The sequence below is a fragment of the Syngnathoides biaculeatus genome, chromosome 20, assembly GCF_019802595.1.
Source record: "Syngnathoides biaculeatus isolate LvHL_M chromosome 20, ASM1980259v1, whole genome shotgun sequence".
NCBI classification, from domain to species: domain Eukaryota; kingdom Metazoa; phylum Chordata; class Actinopteri; order Syngnathiformes; family Syngnathidae; genus Syngnathoides; species Syngnathoides biaculeatus.
This window is the reverse complement of record NC_084659.1, coordinates 992,115-1,019,801: the sequence shown is the minus strand read 5'-3', so window position 1 is coordinate 1,019,801 and position 27,687 is coordinate 992,115. Positions and strand designations below refer to the sequence as shown.

Here is a 27,687-nt window from a genome sequence, read left to right as displayed (position 1 = left end):
GCATATACGATGCTCATAAACTGACCATTTGTCTCACATTGCTAAAATCATTGAGGAAATCTGTCCCTTGACAAATATGACAGGCACCAAGAATCAAGTCACGCCGTAGTCCCTTTATCTCCTTGTTACCATCAGAATAAATGGCCACAAATTTGACGGTAGTCCTGATTAATAGAAACCATAGCCTGAGGCATCAAGCGGTCTCTCACAGGGTCCAATTCAAGCTACCACAGCCTCTGACTTGCAGTACAGGACAATGTGGTTAACTGATTTTTCGCACTTTTCTAGAACTGTAACCCTGAACATTTTGATAACCAGGTCAGTTTTCACGGAAAGACATTTTGACGAAGCGTCACAGCTGCTGTCCAGGAAAATTCAGACACCTGCAAGCCCCACAAAACCCTCTATGGCACCATTCAGTGTGAACACTCAGCTTCTGTTGGCTTCAGTGAATTTAGCGCCGTTTGTGGGTAACTTTCACAAGTGCCACAGACTTGCGGCTCTGCTCAACTAAAGTGAGGAAGGAAGGAATTAATTTAATAAGTGATACTTCAGTACATTCACTCAAAAGATTGGATTGTTTGAACAAGTCGCTCTTTATACTCAAGCGCTGTCTCCTGCTGCGCTCTAACCCTAAAAAAGAAAATGTGTGGTACATGAAAGTGCTCAAAGGCAATATTTTGAGTGAACATTCTGAAGTATCGCTTTAAGACTTTTTCATTTTCAGCTTCAAATGTGGATCAGGTTGAAAGATCCCCCCCCCCCCTGCCCCAAAAAGCTATAACATGTATTTGTATCAGGCAAAAACAAAGCTGCTTTATAAACTGCTGCAAAGCAACTGTGTCTTGAAGGGATTTGACAGTCTTTTGTCATTTAAAATTTGAATTTCACAGTTTTGTAATACAGAGGTGCCTTGGTTCTCAAACACAATCCGTTCCAGCATGCTGGTTGAAAACCAAAACATTTGAAAACTGAAGCACATTTTCCCATTACAATAAATGGAAAATGAAATAATGCGTTCCAAGCCTAAAAATATTTAAGCAATTTTTCTTTAGCTTTTCCTGATAATAAACAGCACAGTAGAAATACATTTACAGTTTAAATACTTTATATAATTAAATCATTTAAGAAATATATTTATTTTTTGCTTAAAATGTATGCTTTAGCCTAGTAGAGTATGCTAGGCTGGGAGTGCATTGCTGTATCTTTAGCAACTCAGGCCCCAGCCTTATAAACCTTTTATTTTTAATCAACAAAAGTGCAGAATAAATTTAAACAAGCAATAGGGAGGGGGGAAATTTTTTTTTTATTTGCACAGCAAGTATGTAACGTAAAAAAAAACAACTTGCAACAAGAGCTCTGGTTAATGGAACAAGAAAAAAAAACAATTTAAAACAGTTTCAGATGTCTTCGGTGGGGGTGGCTCACCCCTTTTTCACAAAGAATGAATCTCTTTGTTTGTGCCGTCTTGTAAGGACTTTTCTGAAGTGGCTCATAACATTAACATTTTACAGTGCTCTGCAACATTCAGCTTTGTTCTGGTGATGAAGTTTTACAAAATTATGGATGCCGTTCCATTTAGCGCAGATAGCTTTAATATCAGCACTTGAGACATCCTTCCTACCTTCAGCCTCATCAGACGACATCTCCTCCCTTCCTCGTCATTACTATCCCCAGCTAACTGCGCCTCTTTCACGAAAGCAAGAAGCAACTTTTCGACTTTCTCCAAGATCTGTGGCCTCTGCTTGGTCAACACGGTTGCTCCTTTAGCAACATCACTTGCTTTGAGGGCATCCTTAAGTTTCAGAATGGTGCTGATCGTCGTTTTCGCCATGCCATACTTCTTCGATAACTCAGAAACACGCACACCAGATTCATCCTCGGGTATCAAATCCTTCTTGAAGGCGACAGTTTTACGGACCTCTTTCCTTTTTTCAGCAACTGCCATTTCCACTTGCCTTCTTTGGAGCCATGATCGAGGGTTAATGTTGCTCAATTTGAAGAATAAATGTCACTACAGTACAGGGAAACGTCCACAAGCAGAAGAATGTGCGTTACAATGCGCCCTAATACTCTTTTCCGTTTTTTGGGGGGGTGCGTTGGAAAGCACAATAACAAATCGTCATGGGTCAGGTCAAGGTGATCGAATACCGATTTTCGTTCGAAAACGAAATAAAAAAAAATCTCAAAATTTTCTTTTGAAAACCGATTTGTATGAAAATCAAGACGTTGGAAAACCGAGGTATCACTGTAATTCTTTTTTTTTTTTTTTTTTTTTTTTAAATCCATCCATCCGGTGCATTTTTGTGGGATGTGGCAGGAAACCGGAGTGCCCGGAGAAAACCCACACAGGTACGGAGAGAACAAGCACATTTCACACAGGGAGGGCTGGGATCGAACCCAGGTCACTAGAACTGTGAGGCCAATGCTTTGCACCTCATCACTGTGGCGCCTAATATTAATAGGAGAATCTTTGACCAAAAACTGAGGAATTAAAAGTTTTCTCTCCTGTGTGTCTTCTCATGTGGTATTTGCTTTTACAAGCAAACATTTTCCCAGACTGAGAACATTTCCATTGTTTGTTTGTGTGAGATGTCATTTTATCCCTGGACTTTTTCTTTTTACTCCTCATTTGTCACAGTAACCAGCTTTGCTGTTTTTCAACATCAGTCTTGTTGCTTGTACCATGTTTTGCTTTAAGGTGTGAGCATTTCTTGTTCGAGTTTATCCAATTGATAAAAGACATTTCAATAACTTTTAAATTGGGGGGAAATAGATTTGATACACAAAGTCAACCTCATTGTTTTAGGGAGTGTATTTCATTCAAGATCACATATACACAACCATTTCAGGTCAAAGTCCAAGTTTCCTGACAGTCTGAGTTCAATCAATCAATTCTTTGATACAAACATCATAAAAACTGACAAAATGCATACATTGCTTAAAGCAAGTATGGATTTTCATGGTTCGTATTTCACAAACAGGTTCATTTTAAAATTGAAAATTAAAAACTACTGGCATAGCAGGTATGGCAAAATGTACGCACTCTCCAATAAAGTGTTAATAATTAGTCACATTTTACATTGTGTAGTTGTCAAGTGTAATCTGCTCACCTTCAAAATTAAAACTTTTCAGAAGTTCGTACACAGAAGAATGTAATCTTACCCAAGTCAGTAACATAGTAACTATTTTTTTAAATCTTCAAACATTCATTAAAACCTTCTTGGTCACTGCTATTCTCACCAGCACACTTGTGTGTCTGAGCCTGGTATTTATAAGAAAATCTTTGGCGACAAACTAAGCAGGAAAAACATTTCTCACCAGTGTGTGTTCTTGTGTGGCTTTTTAAGTTTTCCTTCAGAGCGAATCTTTGACCACAAATTGAGCAGGAAAAACATTTCTCACCACTGTGTGTTCTTGTGTGTCTTTTTAAATGTCCCTCCCGAGAGAATCTTTGACCACAAACTGCGCAGGAAAAAGGCTTCTCACCAGTGTGCGTTCTTGTGTGGCTTTTTAAGTTTTCCTTCTGAGCGAATCTTTGACCACAAATTGAGCAGGAAAATGGTTTCTCACCAGTGTGTGTTCTTGTGTGTCTTTTTAAATGTCCCTTCTGAGTGAATCTTTGATTGCAAGCCAAGCAGGAAAATGGTTTCTCACCAGTATGGGTTCTTGTGTGTAATTTTAAGGGTCCCTTCTGAGAGAATCTTTGACCACAAATTGAGCAGGAAAAAGGTTTCTCACCAGTGTGTGTTCTTGTGTGAGATTTTAAGTCTCCATTCCGAGAGAATCTTTGACCACACACGGTGCAGGAAAAAGGCTTCTCACCAGTGTGCGTTCTTGTGTGCATTTTTAAAGCTCCCTTCTGAGTGAATCTTTGACCACAAACTGAGCAGGAAAAAAGTCTCTCCCCAGTGTGAGTTCTTGTGTGGCTTTTTAAGTTTTCCTTCTGAGAGAAATTTTGACCACAAACTTGGCAGGAAAAAAGTTTCTCACCAGTGTGTGTTCTTGTGTGTCTTTTTAAATGTCCTTTCTGACTGAATCGTTTACCACAAACTGAGCACGAAAAAGGTTTCTCACCAGTGTGGGTTCTTGTGTGTGATTTTAAGTGTCCCTTCTGAGACAATCTTTGACCACAAACTGAGCATCTAAAAGGCTTCTCACCTGTGTGTATTTTCATGTGTCGTTTGAAATTGCTCATAGTAGCAAAAGCTTTCCTACACTGAGAACATTTCCAGGTTTTGTTGGGACTTTGACATGTCAAACCACCTTCCGACTGTTCCTCATCATTATCATGACCGTCTGTTTGTAATCCTCGCCTGTGGCACTCTCCATCACTTGAGCAGTTCCTGCTTGGAAGTGCCGCCCCTCGTCTCGCTTCACTTTGACCTTCATCTTCACTCTTCAAATGGACACCGGTGGCTGGAACCTGGATGAATTCCTCCTGCTCTTCCTCTTTCAAGTGTAAAAACTCTTCCTTCTCTTCTTTGATGTGTTGAACCACTTCCCCTTCCTCTTTGATGTGACACGACACTGACTGCTGTTGCTCTGGATGAAGATTTTCACTGACATCTGCAAGACAAATAACACAAAGGGGTCAGGTCTAATTTGTTAGCAATATTTAACAGCAAATGTAACTGCATACTTTAGTAGAAGAAATGGGCTGTTATTATTACTAAGTAACTCACAATTGTGGCAGATAGCCACTGATAAAATTGTAAAATAAAATGGAGTGATCGAGGACAAAGAGGCTCAGTTTTAGCCACCAATAAAAAAAAAAAATAATAAAGAACTGAAATGGGGAAGGAGTTTACATGGACCATAATGAGGCTAAAAATTTTGTTTTTCGCTTAAGACAATGAAATTGTCAATCATTTTCAATGCCAATGTTCCCTCTAAGATGCGCACCTGCGCAATTGCGCACTTGTAGGGCACATCCAGCGCACATGAAAACCGATCCAGCGCAGTTCACCATAGCCTGACTTTTTTTTTAACACGGCAGCACGCGGTCTCTAACAAACTGCTGCTCGGCCACACCATGCCCCACACTCTACTTCCTTGTTTACCTGACACTGCCCACCTCCCGCTCTTAAAGGGGTACACTCATAATTACAAACACCAACCATCACCGGTGCTTTAGTTAGACGTAGAGCAAAGACAAGTTAGACATGCTGCTTATGTCTACTGTAGATAATAATGGCAAAAAAAAAAAAGAAACAGTTGCTTCAATGAATGTCGGCGTATGTTAATAATAATAATAATAATAATAATAATAATAATGAAGAAAAAGTGGCGAAACTCGACGAGATTTTCTCTTTTTTGAGTGAGAAAGGTCTGGTCAGAAGCCAAAGTACAAAGTGCAGGACGGAATGGTGTATAACGTTAAAATTCCACCTTGGCTCAGCCTGATCGAGGATGAAAGCACAGACAATACAGTGCAAAAAAAGCTAATTCTGTATTTTAAAAATAGAACTCATAACTTCTTTTCCTTTCGGCTTGTCCTGTTAGGAGTCACCACAGTGTGTCATCTTAGATGAACACATATTTGGCACAGTTTTACGCTGGATGCCCTTCCAACATACATTAATCTTAAAACTGTTTGGTCGCATCATTAAACTTTCAACATGCATTGCTACAGATATTCTGCAAGCAATAATTCAGTTTTACACGAAGGAAAACAGACGGGGATATCATTGTCATTGTCAACAAAGTTGGATGCGACATTTCAAATTTACAGTTCAAAGTTGGCTTGGTTTGGTTAGCGATGTATTTTTTTGTTTGTTGGCATTTTTATTGTAAGTTTGCAAAAACACAAAATTGTTCTTAAAAATACTCTGATGGGAATGTAAATGCTATAATCTGAATCTTTGAATGAGGCAAGTGACTTCAATGGATGACACTGATCTGACCACAGTGCATACATCTTAAGTTGCTCACGGTGATCCAAGGGTGCGCTCAGGGCCTTAGTGTGTTTGCTCAGACACATAAAAAATTAGTTTCAATCAGTTTTGTCAATCGCTAATTGTACTTGAAAACTTGCCCCCTTTTCATCGGGCCTTCTTTTTGCAACATCAGTGGCAGAAGTGGAGGCCATATTCACTGCATAGCTAGGGTAGAAAAAAAATACAATTTACTCAAGTGGCAGTATTAACTCATCCATCCATGCATGCATTTTCTTCGCCGCTTATTCTCATGAGTATCACGGGGAGTGCTGTAGCCTATCCCAGCTGTCAATGGGCAGGAGGCGGGATACACCCTGAACTGGTGGCCATCCAATCGCAGAGCACAGAGACAAACAGCCGCACTCACAATCACACCTCGGGGCAATTTAGAGTGTCCAATTAATGTTGCATGATTATGGGACGTGGGAGGAAACCGGAGTGCCCGGAGGAAACCCACGTGGGTACAGGGAGAACATTGAAACACCATACAGGTGGGTGCAGGATTGAACCCGGAACCTCAGAACTGTGAGGCCAACGCTTTACCAGCTGAGTATACTCATACTTTCTGTAAAGTCACTCTCGGGCAGGATCTGCCCACCTCCAATTTGACCAGTTTTAGGGGGAAGGAAAAAAAAAATTATCTTGCTCGAGTTTCATCGCTTTGTTCCAGTTGGTGTGATACTTTACATTGCTATCATATACCGTTGCACACCCACATTACCAAATGGACTTGAATATCTGCCATTCCTATGACCAACATGAGGACTTCTCTCCTTTCTTGTCTCCCATCTCAACCAACACTATAATCATTTAATAACAGTTCTTTCCTTTATCTTAAACAATTGACCCCTCCGTGGATATTGCGCAATCCGCGTCACTGACCAGAGGCCAGAGATCTGCATAGACCAAAGCCTGTTTTTGCTCCCGCCATTTTCTCAGTCAGCATTGCATGATCCAGTATAGGTTTTGTTAGCGTTTTATCAAGTATTTGGGTTATTTAACAAAAAATATGGTTAAGAGGTGTAGTCACGGACTTTGTAATAGTGACGACAGGTATCCTGAAAGGCTAGTTGGTGGAGTTCGATTCGTACCCTTTCCAAAACCGAAGACCCAGTACGAAAAATGCATTTGATGGATCAAACTTTGTGAAAGACCGCATCATCAACTAAATCCATCTAATATCAACCGGAACAGATATGTTTGCACGAAGGTATGCCTTATATTTGATTTTCAATACACGTCTCGTATAAATGAATAAGATGTTCTCCACGAGCATAAAACTGCTACGTGTGAACGATTGACACACTTATTCTTTGTTGAGCGATATTTAGCGATGATCGGACTGCACAAACGTATTGATTTCTTGCTGGCTCGCGGCCGAAAGTTAACCAGACAATGTTTGCACGAAGATATGCCCTAAATTAGATTTTTAATACACGTCTCGTATAAATGAATGAGACGTTCTCCGCTAGCATAACATTGCTGCTTGTGAACTATTGACAGAGTTATTCTTTGTTGAGCGATATTTCGCGATGATCGGACTGCACAAACGTATTGATTTCTTGCTGGCTCGCGACCGAAGCTTAACCAGACTGTGTTTGCACGAAGATATGCCCTAAATTTGATTTTTAATACAAGTCTTGTATAAATGAATGAGACCTTCTCCGCTAGCATAACATTGCTGCGTGTGAACGATTGACACACTTATTCTTTGTTGAGCGATATTTAGCGATGATCGGACTGCACAAACGTATTGATTTCTTGCTGGCTCGCGCCAAAAGTTAACCAGACTGTGTTTGCACGAAGATATGCCCTAAATTTGATTTTTAATACAAGTCTTGTATAAATGAATGAGACCTTCTCCGCTAGCATAACATTGCTGCGTGTGAACGATTGACACACTTATTCTTTGTTGAGCGATATTTAGCGATGATCGGACTGCACAAACGTATTGATTTCTTGCTGGCTCGCGACCGAAGCTTAACCAGACTGTGTTTCCACGAAGATATGCCCTAAATTTGATTTTTAATACAAGTCTCGTATAAATGAATGAGACGTTCTCCGCTAGCATAACATTGCTGCGTGTGAACGATTGACACACTTATTCTTTGTTGAGCGATATTTAGCGATGATCGGACTGCACAAACGTATTGATTTCTTGCTGGCTCGCGGCCAAAAGTTAACCAGACTGTGTTTTCACGAAGATATGCCCTAAATTTGATTTTTAATACAAGTCTCGTATAAATGAATGAGACGTTCTCCGCTAGCATAACATTGCTGTGTGTGAACGATTGACACACTTATTCTTTGTTGAGCGATATTTAGCGATGATCGGACTGCACAAACGTATTGATTTCTTGCTGGCTCGCGACCGAAGCTTAACCATACTGTTTGCACGAAGATATGCCCTGTATTTGATTTTTAATACAAGTCTCGTATAAATGAATGAGACGTACTCCGCTAGCATAACATTGCTACGTATGAATGATTGAATGAAATCAGAAGCATGGCGTCTCTCTCAGTTAAGAATGTATTTTATCTAGAATCTATAATATATCGTTGATTTGAATGAAATCAGAAGCATGGAGTCTGTCTCAGTTCAGAATGTATTGTATTGTATTTGCCATTTTTACTGTTTGTCTTATGTGAGCGCACGTGGCGTGATGTCACTTCAGGAGGCGTGGTTAAGTGCCCTGTACGGAGGGGTCAATTGTCTTTGTGTATCTTTGTTTTAGTTCTTCACTCCTTCACCATTACCCAAGAAAACAACTTCCTGTTTCTGTCATGGGAAGAAAAACACATCCGGGCATCGGACCTTCTATCAATGCACTCAAAACATACAGGAAAACCACAACAAATAACTTCCTTCCCTACTCTCCCACCAAATTATTTAGTTTTCTTTTGTACACAACCTGAATCATGTTTATTTTCCAGGTATGTGAAGAACACACAAGGAATTTGTCTCTGCTAGTAGGAGCCACTCAATTGCAACAAGACAGTCAATTGACAAAAGTACTTTTGAGACAATGAGGGAAGGGGTAAAAAAAAAAAAAAAAAATAAAATAAAATAATAGCCACTGACCAATAAAAGTTTGGCAGTAACGTGGTCATGCCGCTTTTTTGGGACAATTGTACAAAAAGATGCAGTCCTTCAGCGATGACACGAGTGGGAAATGACTCAATGAAAAATCGTCCATTGCAAAGACCATTGTGCAAAGTGCACTGAGAAATCAAGAAATGGATGCACTTTAAAGTGATTAGTAGTGCAATAATTTGGGACAATGTCAAATGTGCAAATGTTGCACATGCTCCTCAGGCACATGAGTGGCCAGTGTGAGTAGAGTTTCACTTAGACCTGGGCATTCTCCAAGGCATGGGCCACATTCGGCCCGATGGATGACTATGGCTAGCCCGAGTAAAGCAGATCATAAATTAGATTAAAAAGAAAATTATGTATGCCATTCAGTGGCACAGTTGTGCAGCTGTATTGCATTGGCCTCACAGTTCTGAGGGCTGAGGTTCAATCTTGGCCCCACCTCTCTTGTGTTTGCATGTTCTCCCTGTGCGGGTTTTGTCTGGGCACAACGGTTTTCTCCCACATCCCAAAAATATGCATTCATTGGACCATCTAAATTGTCTCTAAGTGTGATTGTGAGTACAACAGCTGTCTGTCTCCGTGTGCCCTGCCGTTGGCTGGCAACCAATGTTCCCTTTAATTTCTTATGTGTCTGAGCAAACACACTAAGGCCATGAGCGCTCCTTTTGACCACTGTGACTAACAGACGTATGCACTGCGGTCAATCAGTGTCATCCATTGAAGTTACATGCCTCATTTAAAGATTAAGATTGCATTGCCATCAGAACATTTTTAAGAACAATTTTGTGTTTTTGCAAACTTACACTGAAAATGTCAACAAACAAAAAAATACATTACAATACAAATACATACCAAGCGAACTATTAACTATAAATTGCAAATGTAGCTTCCAACTTTTTTTTTTTTTTTTTTTTAACCCGCAATGATATCCCCGTCTTTTTTTCTTGGTGTAAAACTGAATTATTTGCGTTACATCCCAGAATATCTTTGGCAATGCATGTTGAAAGCTGAATGATGCTCCAAAACTGTTTTAAGGTTAATGTTATGTTGCCTCCTATATTTAAAATACAGAATTAGCTTTTTGGGCAATGTATCGTCTGCTTTCATCCTCAATCAGGCTGCCCCAAGGTGGAATTTGAACATTACACACCATCTCATCCTGCACTGTCCACTTTGGATTCAGACCAGACAACTCTCACTCAAAGAAAAGAAAAAAGAGAAAATCTCATCCTGTTTCACCACTTTTTCTTCTATGATTCCCATACCCCAGTGTTTGTAATTATGAGTGTTGTCAGATAGGTTGGCATACCACAAATAGCAATGGAGCGAATTGATAATAATTGGGGTGTATGGCTTAAGGTTCATGTTTTGAGCTGAGCCACCAACTCTCAAATTGGACACCAGATGTCGCCAAACAAAATTACACTCGATTGGGTCACTAACACGGCAAAGATCTCTCTGATAGACGTAGCCTACTTGCTTAGCTTCTCATTGCATTGCATACGTATACCAAAGTCAGTAACCTTATATAAACCTGATTATTTTTCATATCTTTGTATTACATATATCGGGGTTCGCAACCTTAAGAACCCAATTATTGTTATATCTTTGTATTCACATCTTATTTCTGACATAAAGAACGCAACAGGATGCAGCTGTTGGGTCAAACCCAATGTTTTTTCAAGACGGTTGCAGCATCAAGTTACTGAACAGGAAGCCCGTCACACTAGAATCACCACGCAGGATGTCTGCAAGCAGAAATAGATTTCAACTATTTTTTCATTAAACGTTTAGCAGAAAATAAGATGCTTTGAAACAGCTTTGTGAAAAGAATATAACCTGTGTATGGCTGTCTCTCTCAGACAACGCAACACATGATGAGCAAACAACTAAAACAAGCCTGAGAATGCATGAGAGAATTGTATTCACAAGAATGTTGATACATTTATGCTATTGTTCAAAATTAGGGTGAAACCGAACACGAGTTGTGGTTATATTTTTTAAAAAGATGCATTTATTAGTTAAAGGGAGAATGACAAAATTGAGTGAAGCTAAGGAAGGGCATGACAAGTCAAGCCAGGAATGGCAAATGGGGCCCAATAGGATGAACCAAAGGAGGCCCTTCCCACTAGGCGTAGATTCAGCCAACATTTTCCAGAATGTTCCACCAAAAAGCTATAAAAACCTTGGATACGGAAGTTCGGGGCTTTTTGTTCAGTTTTCGCTGACAAAGAGACAAGGTCTTTCTATAGGTGTAATAGTCGTGTGGCAAGCTGGCGGGGAGAAGGAATTTGGCAACTTGGGATGCTTAAATTGACGACTCTTTTTGAGATTGGGCGCAAGTAAAACAACTATAATAAGGTAATGGCAGGATAATACCAGCGATATTACGTGGTTACCTATGAAGGACAAGTTGGCTTGACAATTTATCCTTAATCCCAAAAACCCTTACTATTAAGTTAGGCTTCGAGCTACTTAGGACTAGATCAACCCTAGCACACTCAAAAATGTCTATTATCCCTAATTTCTGATGCTTTTAGACACTTTAAATCTCACTTCACTTATATTGCTTTTTGCTATTTTTATCGTTTATCTTATCCTTCTTACCATCAGTTTTATCATTTTAATAATTTTTACTTTTATCGATTTACGTTCAATTAACATTGAATTTTGCCTTAACATCGCAACCCTACCTCGGGTCTGGCGGGGATAACAGTAGAATGAATGTTATCTGAACAATTTTTTACATTTTAACCATTTTTACTTTTATTGATTTATGTTCAATTAACATTGAATTTTGCCTTAACATCGCAACCTTACCTCGCGTCTGGCGGGGATAACAGTAGAATGAATGTTATCTGAACAATTTTTTACATTTTAACCATTTTTACTTTTATTGATTTATGTTCAATTAACATTTAATTTTGCCTTAACATCGCAACCTTACCTCGCGTCTGGCGGGGATAACTGTAGAATGAATGTTATCTGAACAATCTTTGTCATTGTATTAAATTCTTAAAATTTCCATCTTCATCTATCTTCGTCTGGCTGGGGTAAAGGGGTAGCTTAGCCCTTTAACTGGAGAGTTGGTCAGGACATTTCTCCCGATTAGTCCTGCGGATAAGCGGAATCTGACAGTGTACCCCTTTAAAATGGAGGGGGGCGGTGTCAGGTAAACCAGGAAGTAGAGTGTGTGGCCTGTTGTGGCCAAGCAGCAGCTCTTTGTGAGAGGCAGCGTGCTACCGTTAAAAAAAAATTAAAAAAAAAAATACACATCAGGCTGTAGTCCACCGCACTGGATCCGTTTTCCTCTGCGGTGAGAGTGTGCGACAAGTGCACAAATGCACAGTTGCACAGCTCAGAGGCAACATTGCTTGCAATCAGTTCAAGGTGTACCCTGCCTCCTGCCCGATGACAGCTGGGATTGGCTCCAGCACTCCATGACCCTCATGACAATAGGTGGGTTAGAGGATGGATAGATGTACGCATGCAAGCTGTGCATGCAATATAGCTGCGCTGCCAAGTTGTTGGGGCACCTTGGGGGACCACCAAGGGTCCCTTGGTGTGGAATATGTCCTGCCCTAGGATTTTTCTGGAGTGGACCCCTGGTCCTGGCCCTGTCTTCAATTAATAAGGGGTTTTCATCCTACGTGTTGCAATCACAGAAATCACAGGACATTTCTGTCAGTCTTTTTGCATGCACAATGGTCTGAATTCACTTGCATGCGTCCAGAGGCTGACACCCCTGGGATTCTTTCATTCGGTGTGGGACTACTCACTTATTGAAACAGACAACTCATATATACATGAAGAGCTTATTTACCACCTCACTTATATTCTCGTTCTATAGACTTTGCCAATTTGCTTAGTCAGTCCCACCACATTCCAGTTGCATATGCCTGTTCACGATCCTAGTCTTGCATCCTTCTTCTCCTGTCCTTGTCCTGTCCTATCTTGTCCTGTTCTTTCTTCCCAGAGTGGAGCACTTTGGTCTCATGCAACATCCATATTGAATGTTTCTTTGTTGCATACATGGAATGATTTGCTATTGTCATTCTGTTTATAGTTGGCACTTATCATTATTTTCTCTCTCAGGCCACTGGAAATTCTGGTCGAATTGCTCAACAAAACCTCATTTAAAATGGGAAGAAATCACAGAGGAAGTTCAAAAACTCCACTGTGACACAGTAAAATTGTTTTGGCATATAAGGAATACTGATTCCTATTCTGCTTGATCTACTGTAACAACTGAACAGGACAAACACACACACACACACACACACACACGCATAAATATACATCCATCCATTCATTTTCTTAAAAGCTTAAACCAGGGGTGTCAAACTCCCTTTGGTCTGCGGGCCGAATACAGCTTAATTTGAGATCAAGCGGGCCGGACCAGTAAACTCATTGCAAAATTACATAGAACTAACAATAAGCCCACTTTTTTCCTTTGTATTAGTCACTAATACTAATAATTAGTGCAAAGAATGAGTAAATTATCAAAATGTTTATTAACAGAATTTTCCTTTTACATTATGAACAAGAGAATAACATAAGAACATAAATAAAGTATGTGCAATTTTAACAACACTTTTACACAGTTAAACATATATTTAAGTGTGTTGTACATAAAACTGATCACAGAAATAGTAACAATGTTCCAAAAACATTTAGTACCAGCCTTGTGGAACTTAAAAACACTGTTTTTCAACATCTGGAAAGCAATTAGAACAAATGAATAACTTTCACAGCAATTATTCGTCTTGCTTGGAATTTGCCCTTGAAACTTGACATCGTTTATCCTGCACAAGTGCATCAATATGAGGCATCATGTCCTGAGAAGAAGCCAATTTCAGAATCTCATTCAAATGCTTATGTGTGAGCTTTGAGCGCAGCTTTGTTTTATTAATGTTCATTAGTGAGAAAACTTGCTCACAAAGGTAGGTTGTCCCAAACATGGACAATGTTTTAGCAGCTAGTGCTGTTAATCCGGGATAGCCTGGTAGGAGGTACTTGTAAAATGTGTCCAAGCTTACAGAGGCAAATCTGTCCTTCAGTTCCACACTGCAAATCAATGATTTCAAGTTGCATGGCAACGGGCAAATCAGAAGCTTTGACTGTGAATGGTGCGCGAAAAACTGCAACATCTGTTTCGAGTTCGCTAAAAACCTGAAATCTTTTCTCAAACTCCATCAACAGCCCTGAAATCTTCTCTTTGTACCGTTTCACGTCAGAATTAACGCTTGCTGCGCACATATCTTTTAAACAGGGAAAATGAGCAGGGTCACCGCTTGCCACCTGCGTCTCCCATAACCCGAGCTTTAACTTGAATGCACGTATGCTGTCACAATACTGTGTTACGATTATTTTGCGTCCCTGGAACATTTTGTTAAGAATATTCAAGTGCTCAGTGATGTCAACCATAAACGCAAGGTCCTGCAGCCACAGATGGCACTGTAATTCCTTAACAGGTTTACCTTTTTTCTCCATGAATTGTCTGATTTCATCACGTAAATCAAAGAAGCGCTTTAGCACAGCACCTCTGCTTAACAATCGCACGTTCGTGTGATAAGGCACACCATGGATAATGTCACAGTCACTGAGAAATCTGTCAAATTGACGATGATTGAGACCTCTGGCTCGGATGAAATTAACAGTTCGAAATTAACGACCTCCATGACGTGATCCATTCTTAGCGATTTGCTGCATAATGCCTCCTGATGCAAAATGCAATGAAATGTCCAAAAATTACCTCCCCCATTTGCGGCTTGTACTTTATCTCTGAACTTTGTCACAAAACCTGCCTTTTTACCGATCATTGACGGCGCACCATCAGTAGCCAGGCTTACGGCGCGTGACCAGTCCGCTCCGACTCTGTCCAGCGCTCCAACGACGGAGCTGAAAATGTCCTCAGCTGTTGTGGTGTCGATCATCGGCACCAGCTCGAGAAACTCCTCTGTGACATTCAAAGTCTTGTCAACTCCACGAATGAATATGGCCAGTTGAGCGACGTCCGTGATATCAGTACTCTCATCGATCGCAACAGAAAATGCCACAAATGACCCCACTTTGCGTTTTAGTTGGTGGTCCAAATCTGCAGAGAGTTCCGAAATCCTGTCTGCCACGGTATTTCTTGTCAAGCTTATATTGGCGAAAGCATGTCTCTTCTCAGGACACGCAATTTCAGCAGCCGTCAGCAAGCAGTTTTTGATGAACACTCCATCACTGTACGGCTTTGATGCCATTGCTATTTGGCTCGCAATTAGGTAGCTGGCTTTCACCGCAGCATCACTGGCTTCTCGGCTCCGGGTGAAAACAGATTGCTGTTTCTTCAGACGCGCCATCATTTCATTTACCTTCTGTTTTCTCAATTCTCCATGCAAACTGTTGTATTTTTCACCATGCTGAGTTTCGTAATGGCGCAGAATATTTTATTCTTTAAGCACCGAAACTTGCTGCTGGCACACCAGGCACACGGGTTTCCATTCACCTCCGTGAACATATAAGAACATGTCCATTTTTCTTGAAAAGTCCGACACTCTGTGTCTACTTTTCTCCTTTTTGATGAGGGTGCGAGGCAAACGGAAAAGTAGATAATGCAATTGTCGCCAATAGACGCTGTACAGACGTTCAATTTTACCAGGTCAAGGTGGTCCTAGTTCCGCCGCAGTGTTGCTTTCATGTTGTCTGCACGTACTAAAACACTGCGCCCCCTAGCGGATAATACAAGAACTACAAATTTTAAAGAAAATTCATATTTTTTTTATACAATGCAGCTTTCTTCCCCGGGCCGTACCAAACCACCAGACGGGCCGGATCCGGCCTGCGGGCCGTATGTTTGACACCCCTGGCTTAAACTCACAAGGGTCAAATGAGTGAGGGAGCCTATCCCAGTAGACTTGGGCGAACGGCGGACTTCGCCCTGAACTGGTCGCCAGTCAGTCACAGGGCGGGATGTGAATAATATGTTACGTAAAATGCATAATCAAACAAGGTCTGTAAAGAAGAATAACATTCAAATTAGATTGCATACAACAAGTGAACCAACCTGCTCTGCGTAGGACAAGCCGAGGCTGCAGATTGAACACTGTGTCCAGTAGTTGACGTTGTAGCTCCTCCTCCTTTTTTGGTCGACGAACTTCCTCCTTGTACTCTCCAGTCCTTATTGCACACATTTTCACAACACTTTTCGCGCTACATAAGAGGGATGAGAACATCAAGTGAAAATCGGACACCTTAATTGTATCAAGATTTAGATTTGGACATTGTGTGTTAAACAGTACATTAGTGAAAATGGTAAAGCACCAAAAAGTCAATAAAAGGAAACCCAAAAAGATAGAGATAAAGCTTTTTTTTCTTCTACTCTGGGAGAGACAGTTTGTGATGAAACAGACATTATTCAACAAAAGCACTTGGAATCCATTCATCCATTTTCTTTGCGGCTTATCCTCACGAGGGACGCGGTGAGTGCTGGAGCCTATTCCAGCTGTCAACGGGAAGGAGGCAGGGTACACCTGAACTGGTTGCCAGCCAATCGCAGGGTACATAGAGACAAACAACAATTCACACTCACATTCACACCTATGGGGAATTTAGGGTCTTCAATTAGCCTACCATACATGTTTTTAGAATTTATACCAATTGTATCAGCCAGTTTGGAATCGGCCAATAATTAGCATTTTCAGCTGATCAGCCACTCAGTTTTCATGTCATGTCTGTAAAAGACATTTGTCATCGACATCTTGGACACTATATCTGAATTCAAAACCCAGTTTATTTTTATGTAGTACTATTTATTTGGCTTTACAAGATCAGGATCCACCAACACAATTCCTCCTCCCCTTTTCTTTGATAATACAGTTGACGTAAGCCACTCTTGTTGTTGTCGCTACGGAAAGGAGTGTATAAAGTCGCATTTGAGTTGACAAGATAAAAACCCACAGTTCGTAAAAAAATGGATGCAGTGGTATCGGAATGCAAGATTTTATTGCAGTAGTCTGACATCGTGCAATCGTGAAAGAGCAAATTTGTCTTGTATTCTGATCTGCGCATTATGTGCCGTCTCGCATGTGCCTCATCTCTCGCATCATTTGTTTTATTCTATTGGCCATCAGATATTTAAAGTACTGCGTCAAACAACGTGTAAAAAACTATATAAATTCTACTATATAAAAATAAAATTGCTTTAAGATTGCGATATACTGTGCATGATGGTGATGCAGAGTAAATGTCTTTCTCGGAGCCAATAGATACTTTTCCACATGATGTCATGAGTCACATGACTTTTGTTTACCACGCCCAGTGGATGGCAAAACTACAATACAACTCGCGTGTTTTAGTGATCTTTTGGTGAATATTGGCTTGCTTATAAGCGTCCTACGGCTTTTTCATCATGGTATTTCATGTCACTTATGGTTGTAAGAACAGACAGAAAAAGGGGTCTGACACTTTAGGCATTGTTTACCTTTTGCTGGGCATTCAGCTAATTTGCTGAAGTATCCTCCACACTTTTTACATATCTTTATGGAGGTCTTTGGGCTGTCCATATGCCTACTTGCACCCGCAGTGAAAGTCTGCTTTCCAGGTTTGCAGTGGATAACGTGAACCTCATGGCTGTCGCTAGGCATAGCCTTTAGCTGCACTTTTGATAACTCTTGGGAGCTGGCTGTGTTAATCACTTTTTTCAAGCGTGAGGGCCAGCCCTTGGCCGAGTAACTTTTCGCGCCCACTCAGTGAGTTGGTAGCAAAAAGTATGCGGTCTCTGACCATCTCATCGATGTTTGTGTAGGTACAGTCTTTAACCAACAGTTTGAATTCTGTCACAAAGTGTTCAGATAACTCAGTTATCCTGCGCCTTTTTGTGAAACTTACAGTATATCGAGGAAAAATGGGGTTTGCTTTCAGAGTGAGGTAATCAGACAGTCTTTAAGCAACAGCTTGAGTTCTGTCACAAAGTGCTCAAATGACTCAGCTACCTTCACCTTCTCGTGACACTTCTCCTCCCCCCTCTCTCCCTCCAATCTCTCCCGCAGACGTCGACACAATGCTCTCGAGTTTCATGTGAAGCTTCTTTCTTTCTTTCTTTATTCCTTATGCTAGCACAACTGGCTCAGTCACTTCTGGTTACAGTGTTTGTCAAAGATACATTTATCACTTCCTAGCCACTATATGTAGACACGATCTTGCCGTCCAAAACGAACAAACACGTGGTCGACATGACGACAGTGAAAAGTATCCATGAATGATGTCATTGATCAGATCTGTGAATTATGACACTAAAACCGAATAAATCATCATAAAGTCTCGTGTATAGTTTTTTTTCCGTATCTTTTGATTTTGTACTGTAAATATCTGACAGCCAATGTTTAAAAAAACTGACAACATGGAAGAGATGAGGTGGCTGACAGATGACACGTATTGTGCGGATCAGGCGACAAATTATCTCTTTGGTGACTGTACTGTGACACTACTGCAATAAAATCTTGTATTCCAATACCACCACCATCTGTTTTTTACCATCATTAGGCATTACCTTGTCAACTCAAATGTTACTCCTTAACATGGGGGTGACAACCCAAGTGGAGCAATCTGACTGGATAAGAAGAAAATGGGAGAAAAAAAACATATTGGTGGCCATCGGTGCTGAGGACAGAGGAGCACATTCGTGTAAGTCTTGCTTAAGGTATGTTCACGTACTTTTAATATGATATTGCTCACAAGCAGGCAACAAAAGGTTAAGTAGCCTAGCAAACTATTGCTATCGCTCTTTCTAGCGGTTGTATGTAAACATGCTGCCGCACTGTCCAGTCATGCTCTCAAGTTTTGGTGTGGGGAAAAGCCTTAATTACAATAAAGTCATTTAATTACAGTAGTAGAGATGAAAGTGGACTTTCATGAATATTCCTGAAAATACAAATGCGAGCACTGAATGTGTGAAGTCCTGCTAGGGGGGTCCGGGGTCATGCCCCCCTTGAATTTTTTGGAAAAAAATGGATGGCTGTGGTGCATTCTGACGAATTCTGTGAAACAACCTAGACGAAAATTGAAGGTAAAATTTTGAAGTCCTGACAAAAAAAAAAAAATTGGGCAGAAGTTCCCCAAGACCAGATTTTTTAGCCCCCCCCCATCCCCTATCACTGTATAGCACAAAATCACATTTGTCATTAAAATATGCTTAAAATATGACAGCTTATCTCAAGACAAATGAATTAAGTGAACTATTCAGTAAAAATACATATACATATAATAGTATAGATATAGAATATACACGAAAATATATCCTAGAATTTTAACACCGTACAGCAAAACATGTTAAAGAAGTTGATCTGTAGTAATTACTATTAACGTTTAAATCTCAAACTTGTTACGTCGTGTTGTACTGATACACTCGACCAAATTGCTCACTACCTTAGATATACCAACCCCAGACCCGCCTGTGTGGAGTTTGCGTGTTCTCCCCGTGACTGAGTGGGTTTCCTCCGGGGACTCCGGTTTCCTCCCACATTCCAAAAAACATGCAATATTAATTGGACACTCTAAATTGCCCCGAGGTGTGAGTGTGTCTGTTTGTCTCCATGAGCCCTGCGATTGCAACCAGTTCAGGGTGTACCCCGCCTCCTGCACGTTGACAGCTGGGATAGGCTCCAGAACTCCCCGCGACCCTTGTGAAGGATAACTGGCAAAGAAAATGGATGGATATATACACACACACACACACACACACACACACACATTTGAAAAATGTACGCGTGTGGTCATTCATGCTCGCAGATAAAGTTGCGGGTGTGATTAGGGATGGCCTTAAAATAACTTACTGGATTACTATAATATAACTGTAAAGTAAAAATAAAATCAAGATATAACTAAAATAGAAATCTACATTTTCAAAGTCAGAAATGATAATTTCCAATTTCAACTGATATTTGTAGAACATGATATAAAATGGTATTTAAATTTTTTCATCAATAAAAATTCTTGATCTGACAAACTTTATCTGAAGAAATGTTCAATGCACTGGCCTGTCAAGCAATAAAGATGAATGGTCTATACCCACAATGTTTTGAAAAGGCTGAAAGTTTATTTCAACATAATTGGCGTTCGTGGCAATAAGCTAGCGATACATTGGAACAAACATTTCTGTCGCCAGTCATGATGTGTTGTTGTGGGAGAGGGGGTCGGGGGAAGCACACATCGCCGCGATTGCCGTAAATAGGTGGCCGGCTTGCAAGAACACTCCTTTATGTGCATGCGCTCGACGTATTGGCCACACCTGAATCAAGTGACGTGGTTGATGACAGTGTAGCGTTTTTTTTTTTTTGGTTTTGTTTTGTACGCCGTCACACTGCGTCATGATCGACGCAAAGAACACCCCTGGTGCAACTGAATTTCCTTTGATATGGCTCAAGATGTTGATGACTTTCCATGTAAATGTGCTCGCGGTTAACTTGAATTTCCTGTTTCCGGGTGAATACTGGTTGTTTTAGGGCAAGCTTGTTTAGTTAACAACGTTGATTAAATAAACATGTAAATTAATGTCAAGACTACACAAAATAAGCAACGTCTTGAGAGAATGCGAGGGGAGGGGCGTTACAGTTACTTGAGTTAGTGCCTCAACATGGCTACGTTCATGAAAGGACTTTCATCAATGCAGTAGGTTAGTGCCCATTATTTCTGTCTTGTTGTAATCTTGATTTTATCTGAAGAACACAGAACAGTACATTCAAACTTTTTTAACTCAAGGTACATATTTTACAGTTCAAAAATCTCACAACACACCAACATACAAGAATATCATAAGAAGTAGATGCCTTAATTGCTGTAATAATTTATTGCTGTCAAATGTAAGACCATGAATTATTTCTGTCGGTAACCTTACCTCATTGGCATAAATAAATGAACAAAGATGCATTATTTTGTGTAAATATACATATATTTTTAGGCAATTAAGTCCATAAGTGTATATCGTAAATGAACAGGTCATTTAAATATAATAATTGCTTCATCTTATGATCATATCGTTTTGTTTTTCTTTTTTTAATTTGTTTATCGTGTTAAACCTAGTTTTTAGGAGAAAGTATACACAGGCACAAGGAGAACACCCAAACGCTACACGGGCAAGGAAGGGATTTGAACCCCGGTGCTCAGAACTGCCAGAAAACGGTAATAACAAAAATGAACGACTCAGACAATCGAGAACATATAGGTGACTTGCAGGTGACGTCACATCCGTTTTGAATTTTTTCTGGCCGCCATATTGGGAGGTCTCATTTCGCTGGTTACATTAGATTACATAAGACGCTTTTTGACTTCTGAGACGATGGTGCACACGTGTTGTGTTATTGGCTGCTATAACAAGTTCAGCAAAGAAGGGAACAGACGCTTTTTCCGATTTCCGAAAATAATTACGCACCAAGGACCCCAAACAGAAGAAATGTCGAGCAAACGGCAAGCGAAGTGATTCAATAATATCTCGCGTTCAGATCTCACTCATCCCACAGTTTGAAGTCATGTGTGCAGCGATCACTTCATAAGTGGTAAGTTTAAGCCTAGTATTGCACTTTGACCATATCCTTCTACCGCTATTTTTACATGTAAGTGTTGTTTGCTGTGTTTTATATTACAAGACTAACAGCGTTTGATAGGTCTACATGTACATGTACATCCAACTCGGCCGCCGATCGAAATCGGTCGCCAGTGACAGGCTTTTCATCTCCAGTTTAGGATACAAACGTATGGATGTGTGTTGTGAGTTTGCTGTCTGTAAACAGTCAAATTATTTTTAAGAAGGAAATATACCGTAAATATATTAAAAACAACACGAGTATGCATGTAGCACCGACCACCTACCAGGGCATCATTCATGCTAGCCCTAATACAACAGTAGCGGCTTTCTATATGCTGACATTTGAGTAAGGCAAATAGAAAGCCGCTACTGTTGTATTAGGACTAGTATTACTATTAGGGCTACATTCAGACATTGATGCTATAATTTGTTAGTACTTAGTAATTTACACCTTGAACATTTTAATTATTGTCACATTACTTAATGCTCCTTCAAATAAATTTAAAATATGGTGTAATATTTATTTGTCATAGATCTTTTTCCCTAATCGGTCTGATTTGTCGGACCTGAAAAGGGCATAATGGCTAAGCAGAAACAACAACAACAACAGTGAGTTACGCACTCTGTCCCGGGTGATTACAAGTTACTTACTTGGGCAACAATTAAAACCTTTTCTTCAGACGTTTTGCAGAGGACACTCTGAATCCACCCGCTTACAAAGTAATTGAAAGCCTCCAAGGACTTGGAAGCCTTCATCTGTTAGCTAGTAAGACAGTTGGTTGTAAGCACCAAGTAGTTCACAATGTCGGGGTATTCCACTCTTGGCCAACATTTTTCAGTCGCAAAATCAGCCTTCGATAGACTATACGGATCCAGATCCTCACATAAACTGATTTTCTGCCTGTAGTAGGGTTTCAGATCCTCGAAATACTTGGAAAACGCCATAGAAAGTTCTGATACAATGAACGCAAAGCTGTTATGTAGACAAACTTTAAGAACTGTTTACAACCTCCCAAAATGGCCGACACACAAAAAATTCTTTCCCACAATGCACTTGCTCTGAAGCTGTGCAAGTGACCTATTTCTCTCAAAAATAGCTGAAAGAATTTAGTTGTTGGTGTGTGTTTTTTAACGCTAGAGAACCGAAGACATCTAAATCCTCTTTTAAAATTGCATGTACTAACCAAATTAATCAATAAGCATTGAAGGAACACAAAAACGTCACATTTGGGGGAAAAAATACTAATTTACTTCCGGTTTGAATAATGGGTCACATAAGACCCAGTGGACGAAATAAATATGCATTTATTGCAGACACATGTGAGACGTTGGGCTTTAAGGGTAAAAAGTGTAATTGTGGTGCGTTGTGAGCCTTCATTTCACTGGGTCATATGTGACCCCATGGGTTCTCTAGGGGTATGCACACTTAAGTGTCAGTCTTGGCAATCCTTACCAGTCGGTTACGAAAGAAGAACACTTTACTTCAGGCTTGATTTCTGATGAGAGAAGTGTTGATCACAAACGTGTCTTTTTGTTAGCAAGCTAAGCTATGTCGAGAAGCTTCAACGTGCACGAGACGACTCCAACCGGACACGAAGATTGCATGAATGTTGTTTTGGTCCACTGAAGTAGTTATCAGGGGCGTCCCACGTCGAGGATTCACAACATTCGGTCCAAATTCAGGAAGATTTACGAAAACCGATCGAGTCTCCTACAGCGTGGCGAGAAGGAAAAATAAATCGCTTGCGCTCCAAATATTTAGGGCAACAGTTCACCGCTGCTGCCCCTTCAAAATAAAAACCTATCTTTTGACTCTAGGTGGGGTGCTGGAGTTAGGATTGGAGCCCACACAGGAAGTCAAACCACAGCATGATCAATGTCGAACAACACTTTACCAAACAGACTTCCCTGACCCGGACACGAACTCAGGCGGCGGTAGTGAGAGATCAAAATCATCACCACAATCCTATCAAGACGGTCTTGGAACGTTTATTTATCTTATTCATTTATTTATTTAGCCAGTGCGTTAAAGTTTGGTCTTGGTTTAGTTGTGGAAATTCACAGAACAGCAGCTGCCAAGTAGCAGGAATTTCACTTCTCGACTACCCCAACGCTCAAAAAAAAAAAAAAAAAAAAAAAAACCAATATCCATTGCTTGGTAATCTACGCCACGTAATTTATAGTTACATCAACATGAACCGATGACTGAAATAATAGTGTTTAAGGAGCAATTTAGTGCAGAATTGACATGACAACACAGTAGAGTACGAGCCACACAGGTGACCCCGACGTCAGTCACGGCGTTTCCGAGACTGAACCGAACATGGCAACCGCCATCCTCAAATTGGCGGAGTTTTCGGAGACATCCGCGACAGCATGGTTCGCGCAGACGGAGGCTTGATTCGCCCTTCACGGTATCTCAGATGATACTGTACGTTATTGCGACGTTGTCTCAGCCATGGACACCCCAGAGTACTGTACTTGAAGGAGATATCTGTGTCCTCTCTTTAAAATATGCTGCAGGGAGTTTGATCCGAAGCAATGTCATCAATCCTGTAGGTTTTGTTGTTGTACCCAACATTGACGAACACAAAAAAATGAACAAACAAATCTATGTCATTGGGGTTAGCGTAGATTTAAAGTGCTTCTTACTTAGTGAGAACAATGAGTCCAACAAGTTTCTTGTGTAGGTATTTGTGAGTTTGCACCCTATGCGTGTTTGATGATTGAGGAAGAGATGACCAATGATTATACAAAGTTAACAGCAAATGGATTTATTACAAAGAAATGTGCAATACAGACGTCCGGGTCTTATCTAGGCATCTGCTGCACACGAGACGTGTGTCTTCTGACAAAATGACCCAAGTAGAAGACAAGGGTTGCCCGGTAACACAGGGTTTTTATATGTATTGGTCCATGGTAGAAGTGGCTGCCCCCCCTCGCAGTCTGGTCCTGGGCCAGGATGGTAACTTTCCACTCCTTATCTGGCGTTGTTCATCACCAACCCATTTGTACCGTCACCTTACCATAAACCAGGAAAGCTTTAAATGAATTTCAGGGTCCAATATTTAATGTAATTGCGAATGTAGAAGATCAAACGTCTCTCACTCATGCACAACAGACATCGAACATGAATACAGTTGCGGAAACTTTGGCTTTGGAGTGACCGCCCCCATTAGAGAATTTGAAGGCAGATTGGAAAAAGTGGCCAATTTGAGAGTTGACCCATTCACACGTTTGACTCAGCGAGGACTGCAGAAGGCAGAATTAAATAGACACCAAGAGGTTCCATAAAATATCAGAAATAAATTTTAAGAGAACCACTACTGAACATGAAGATAGAGCGAACGCTGAATCGGAAAAGCAAGACCGCCCCTTTCGCGCTAAACAACAAGCAGCCCGACTGAAAGAAGTAACAGAGAGTTGCTGTCTATGCTGCGGAACACGCAGCTAGAGCCTCTTCGAACGGGGAAGCAGAAAACAGGGTTGTATGTTGCTCAATTATAATGAATTAGCAGAATTAAAGTCTCATGTCTACAATCTTTCAGGTGCCCACCCTGACTCCATTTTGGATCGAACCAGAGGTCCTGAAAACCCAGAGGAATCTTTCAAAGGTCCAGCTTTTCCTCCTCATCAGCGTGTGACTCGTTCCCAAATCTTGCAGGCACCCATGTTAAGCCAAAGTTGGCCCGGCTACTGGTAACTCTGCTATGTTTTACAAATCTTTCTCTCCCACTGATGTGAGTGTGTTGCTGCAGAAACTTCCACCCATGGAATCTGGTGGTGCCAATTGGCTTCAAGCAGTGCAGAGAGCGGTTACGGGACTAATGTTAACAGCAGGTGACATCTGTGTTCTCCTTACACAATCATGTCCGCTTTCACAGTTGAACACTTTGATGCAAAATTCTGGTTTTTCTTTTCTCCCCGGTCATTAGGCTCTTCATGAGAAAATAATTTGACCTTGTCTACAGCGTTAGATACTTTATTCCCGCCCCGAGTGTGTCATTCCAGATTTGGTTGCTCCCAAAGCAGATGAGGAGGCCGCAGCTTTTTTTGACCAAGCCCTCAGTGATCACACTCTGAAAACAGGACACGCCCCTACAGCCTCTGCTTTGCATTCGCAAGTGTTCCAAGCAGCCATTTTGAAGGGCGTTCCCAAGTCTGTGGTGCAAGCCATGGAGACCAATCCGGACCTTCCTGGTGCTGAGGTTGACTGGTGGTAAACATCATTTGAGGAGACATGCTAAAGAAAAAGATTCCAAGGTTGACAAACACTAAAGTCTGAAAAAGCAGGAAGAAACAGCTCTTGCTCTGATCTCATCTCCCTCTGTCGGTTCTGAATGCATGATGTATCAAGCAGGTTCATTCATGGGTCGAGGTGCGCCCCTGGTGGCTGTAACATGTGCTTCAATTGTGGACAGCCTGGTCATTGCGGCCACGAGTGCAGACAGCGACCTCAAGTGTCTGAATGGAGCATGTGGCTACAATCAAGGAGGTTACAACCAACTCCAAGAGAGTCAAACCAACAGTCACAGACTCTTTTGCCTTCTTTTGTGTTTGCATCTAACTGTCCAGTCAATCTTTTGGGCAGAGATCTCTTCATCGCCACAAGCCCTCTCATCAAATGCAGCCCTGATGGACTCATCCTGGAATTTCCAGATGGTAACACTTACTGCTGCTCTGCGCATCCGGTGCCACCTCCCAGTTCCCGCTTGTTGAAGAATGCCCTGTGGCATGCGCCACTCCCGACATCTACTGGCAAGAGTGGATATTGACTCCAGTGGTTGGCTCGAAGCTGAACACTTTTGGACTCTCTGGTCACCTTGGGTTCGCAACCTCAGATCTTGTGATATGGTAACTAATTGTATGCATTGCACTCTGTGCTAAGCATACAATTAGTTATAAAGAGTTATAAAACTGCAAAACAATGAGACCATGAAGAAAGAACCATGGTCTAACTTAAGATTTCCAAATCTTTTTTTCTTGATCAGTTCCAGGGACTCATTGTTCCCGGGTTGGGATTCATGTTTTGATGACAGGTGGATCCAGGAACTCACAGAATCTCAAGTCTAAAATGATATATATTGACAATTAAGGCTAATATGAAAGCCAGATGACTATGACGTGTTAGAAATAATAAAACTGTGAAGGTCAAGAACAAGATGAAAAGTGTAAAATAAAGTTCAAATCTGAACTGTCCTTTGCTCAAGTGTGTGTGACTATCAATTATGCACTTACCTCTATCCATGACTATAATGGGTAAAATGACTAAGAAAAAAAATGTGTAATGTACATGATTAATGATTATTTTTAATCGTGTTTTTTTTTTGTTTTTTTTTAGGCAGAGGGCTACAATTTGTCACTCACAAAGACTTGCCTATTCCTATTTTTCAGTTATGTGGCAAGGAATATTCAATGTTTTTGAAATTATTTTCACATCAAAATACTGGATATGACATATAGCGTCTCTTGCGTGGCAAAGGTGGTGTGATGAGCCTAGTGTCCTTGTAACGTAGTGCTTGTGACTTCTCGTTTCCACTGTCATATAGGTTGCCATACCACAAATAGCAATAGAGCGAATTGATAACATTTGGGGTGTATGGCTTAGGTTCATGTGTTGAGCTGAGCCCTAGCACCAATTCTCAAATTGGACACCAGATGTCGCCAAACAAAATTACACTCGATTGGGTCACTAACACGGCAAAGATCTCTCTGATAGACGTAGCCTACTTGCTTAGCTTCTCATTGCATTGCATACGTATACCAAAGTCAGTAATCTTATATAAACCTGATTAATTTTCATATCTTTGTATTACATATATCGGGGTTAGCAACCTTAAGAACCCAATTATTGTTATATCTTTGTATTCACATCTTATTTCTGACATAAAGACGGCAACAGGATGCAGCTGTTGGGTCACACCCAACGTTTTTTCAAGACGGTTGCAACATCAAGTTACCGAACAGGAAGCCCGTCACACTCGAATCACCATGCAGGATGTCTGCAAGCAGAAATAGATTTCAACTATTTTTCCATTAAACTTCTAGCAGAAAATAAGATGCTTTGAAACAGCTTTGTGAAAAGA

At 40.7% G+C, this 27,687-nt stretch overlaps 2 protein-coding genes across 20 annotated transcripts in view; one reads left to right on the top strand and one right to left on the bottom strand.

Annotated features, from left to right (window-relative positions):
• LOC133493838 (uncharacterized) overlaps nt 1-26,800 on the top strand; it is a 53,309-nt gene extending 26,509 nt beyond the window's left edge. For 2 of the 18 annotated variants that reach the window (XR_009793185.1, XR_009793186.1), the window contains exons 2-4: nt 25,150-25,215; nt 25,360-25,864; nt 25,962-26,800. Coding sequence is in view for 3 of the 18 variants with exons in the window: in XM_061807743.1 (XP_061663727.1) it covers nt 23,209-23,578; nt 25,150-25,215; nt 25,360-25,387; nt 26,065-26,096; nt 26,193-26,320 (624 nt within the window). In the remaining 15 variants the exon portion in view is untranslated. Of the gene's footprint in view, nt 1-19,346; nt 21,573-23,208 lie in introns of those variants that run through there. The other 16 variants (XM_061807743.1, XM_061807745.1, XR_009793187.1 and 13 more) reach the window with 16 other exon arrangements.
• Nucleotides 1,398-23,342, bottom strand: LOC133493817 (gastrula zinc finger protein XlCGF57.1-like). 2 transcript variants are annotated; one of them, XM_061807696.1, is made up of 4 exons: nt 23,189-23,342; nt 23,055-23,097; nt 16,088-16,233; nt 1,399-4,569 (listed from the first exon to the last, which is right to left on the bottom strand). In XM_061807696.1, the coding sequence occupies exons 3-4, from the start codon at nt 16,212-16,214 to the stop codon at nt 3,194-3,196; spliced, it is 1,503 nt and encodes a 500-aa protein (XP_061663680.1). In that variant the 5' UTR covers nt 16,215-16,233; nt 23,055-23,097; nt 23,189-23,342; the 3' UTR covers nt 1,399-3,193. The 2 variants fall into 2 exon arrangements, with proteins under 2 accessions (XP_061663681.1, XP_061663680.1); XM_061807697.1 differs by lacking the exons at nt 23,055-23,097; nt 23,189-23,342 and adding an exon at nt 22,253-23,039 and having other exon boundaries at nt 1,398-4,569.
• Nucleotides 26,801-27,687: the final 887 nt, after the last annotated feature.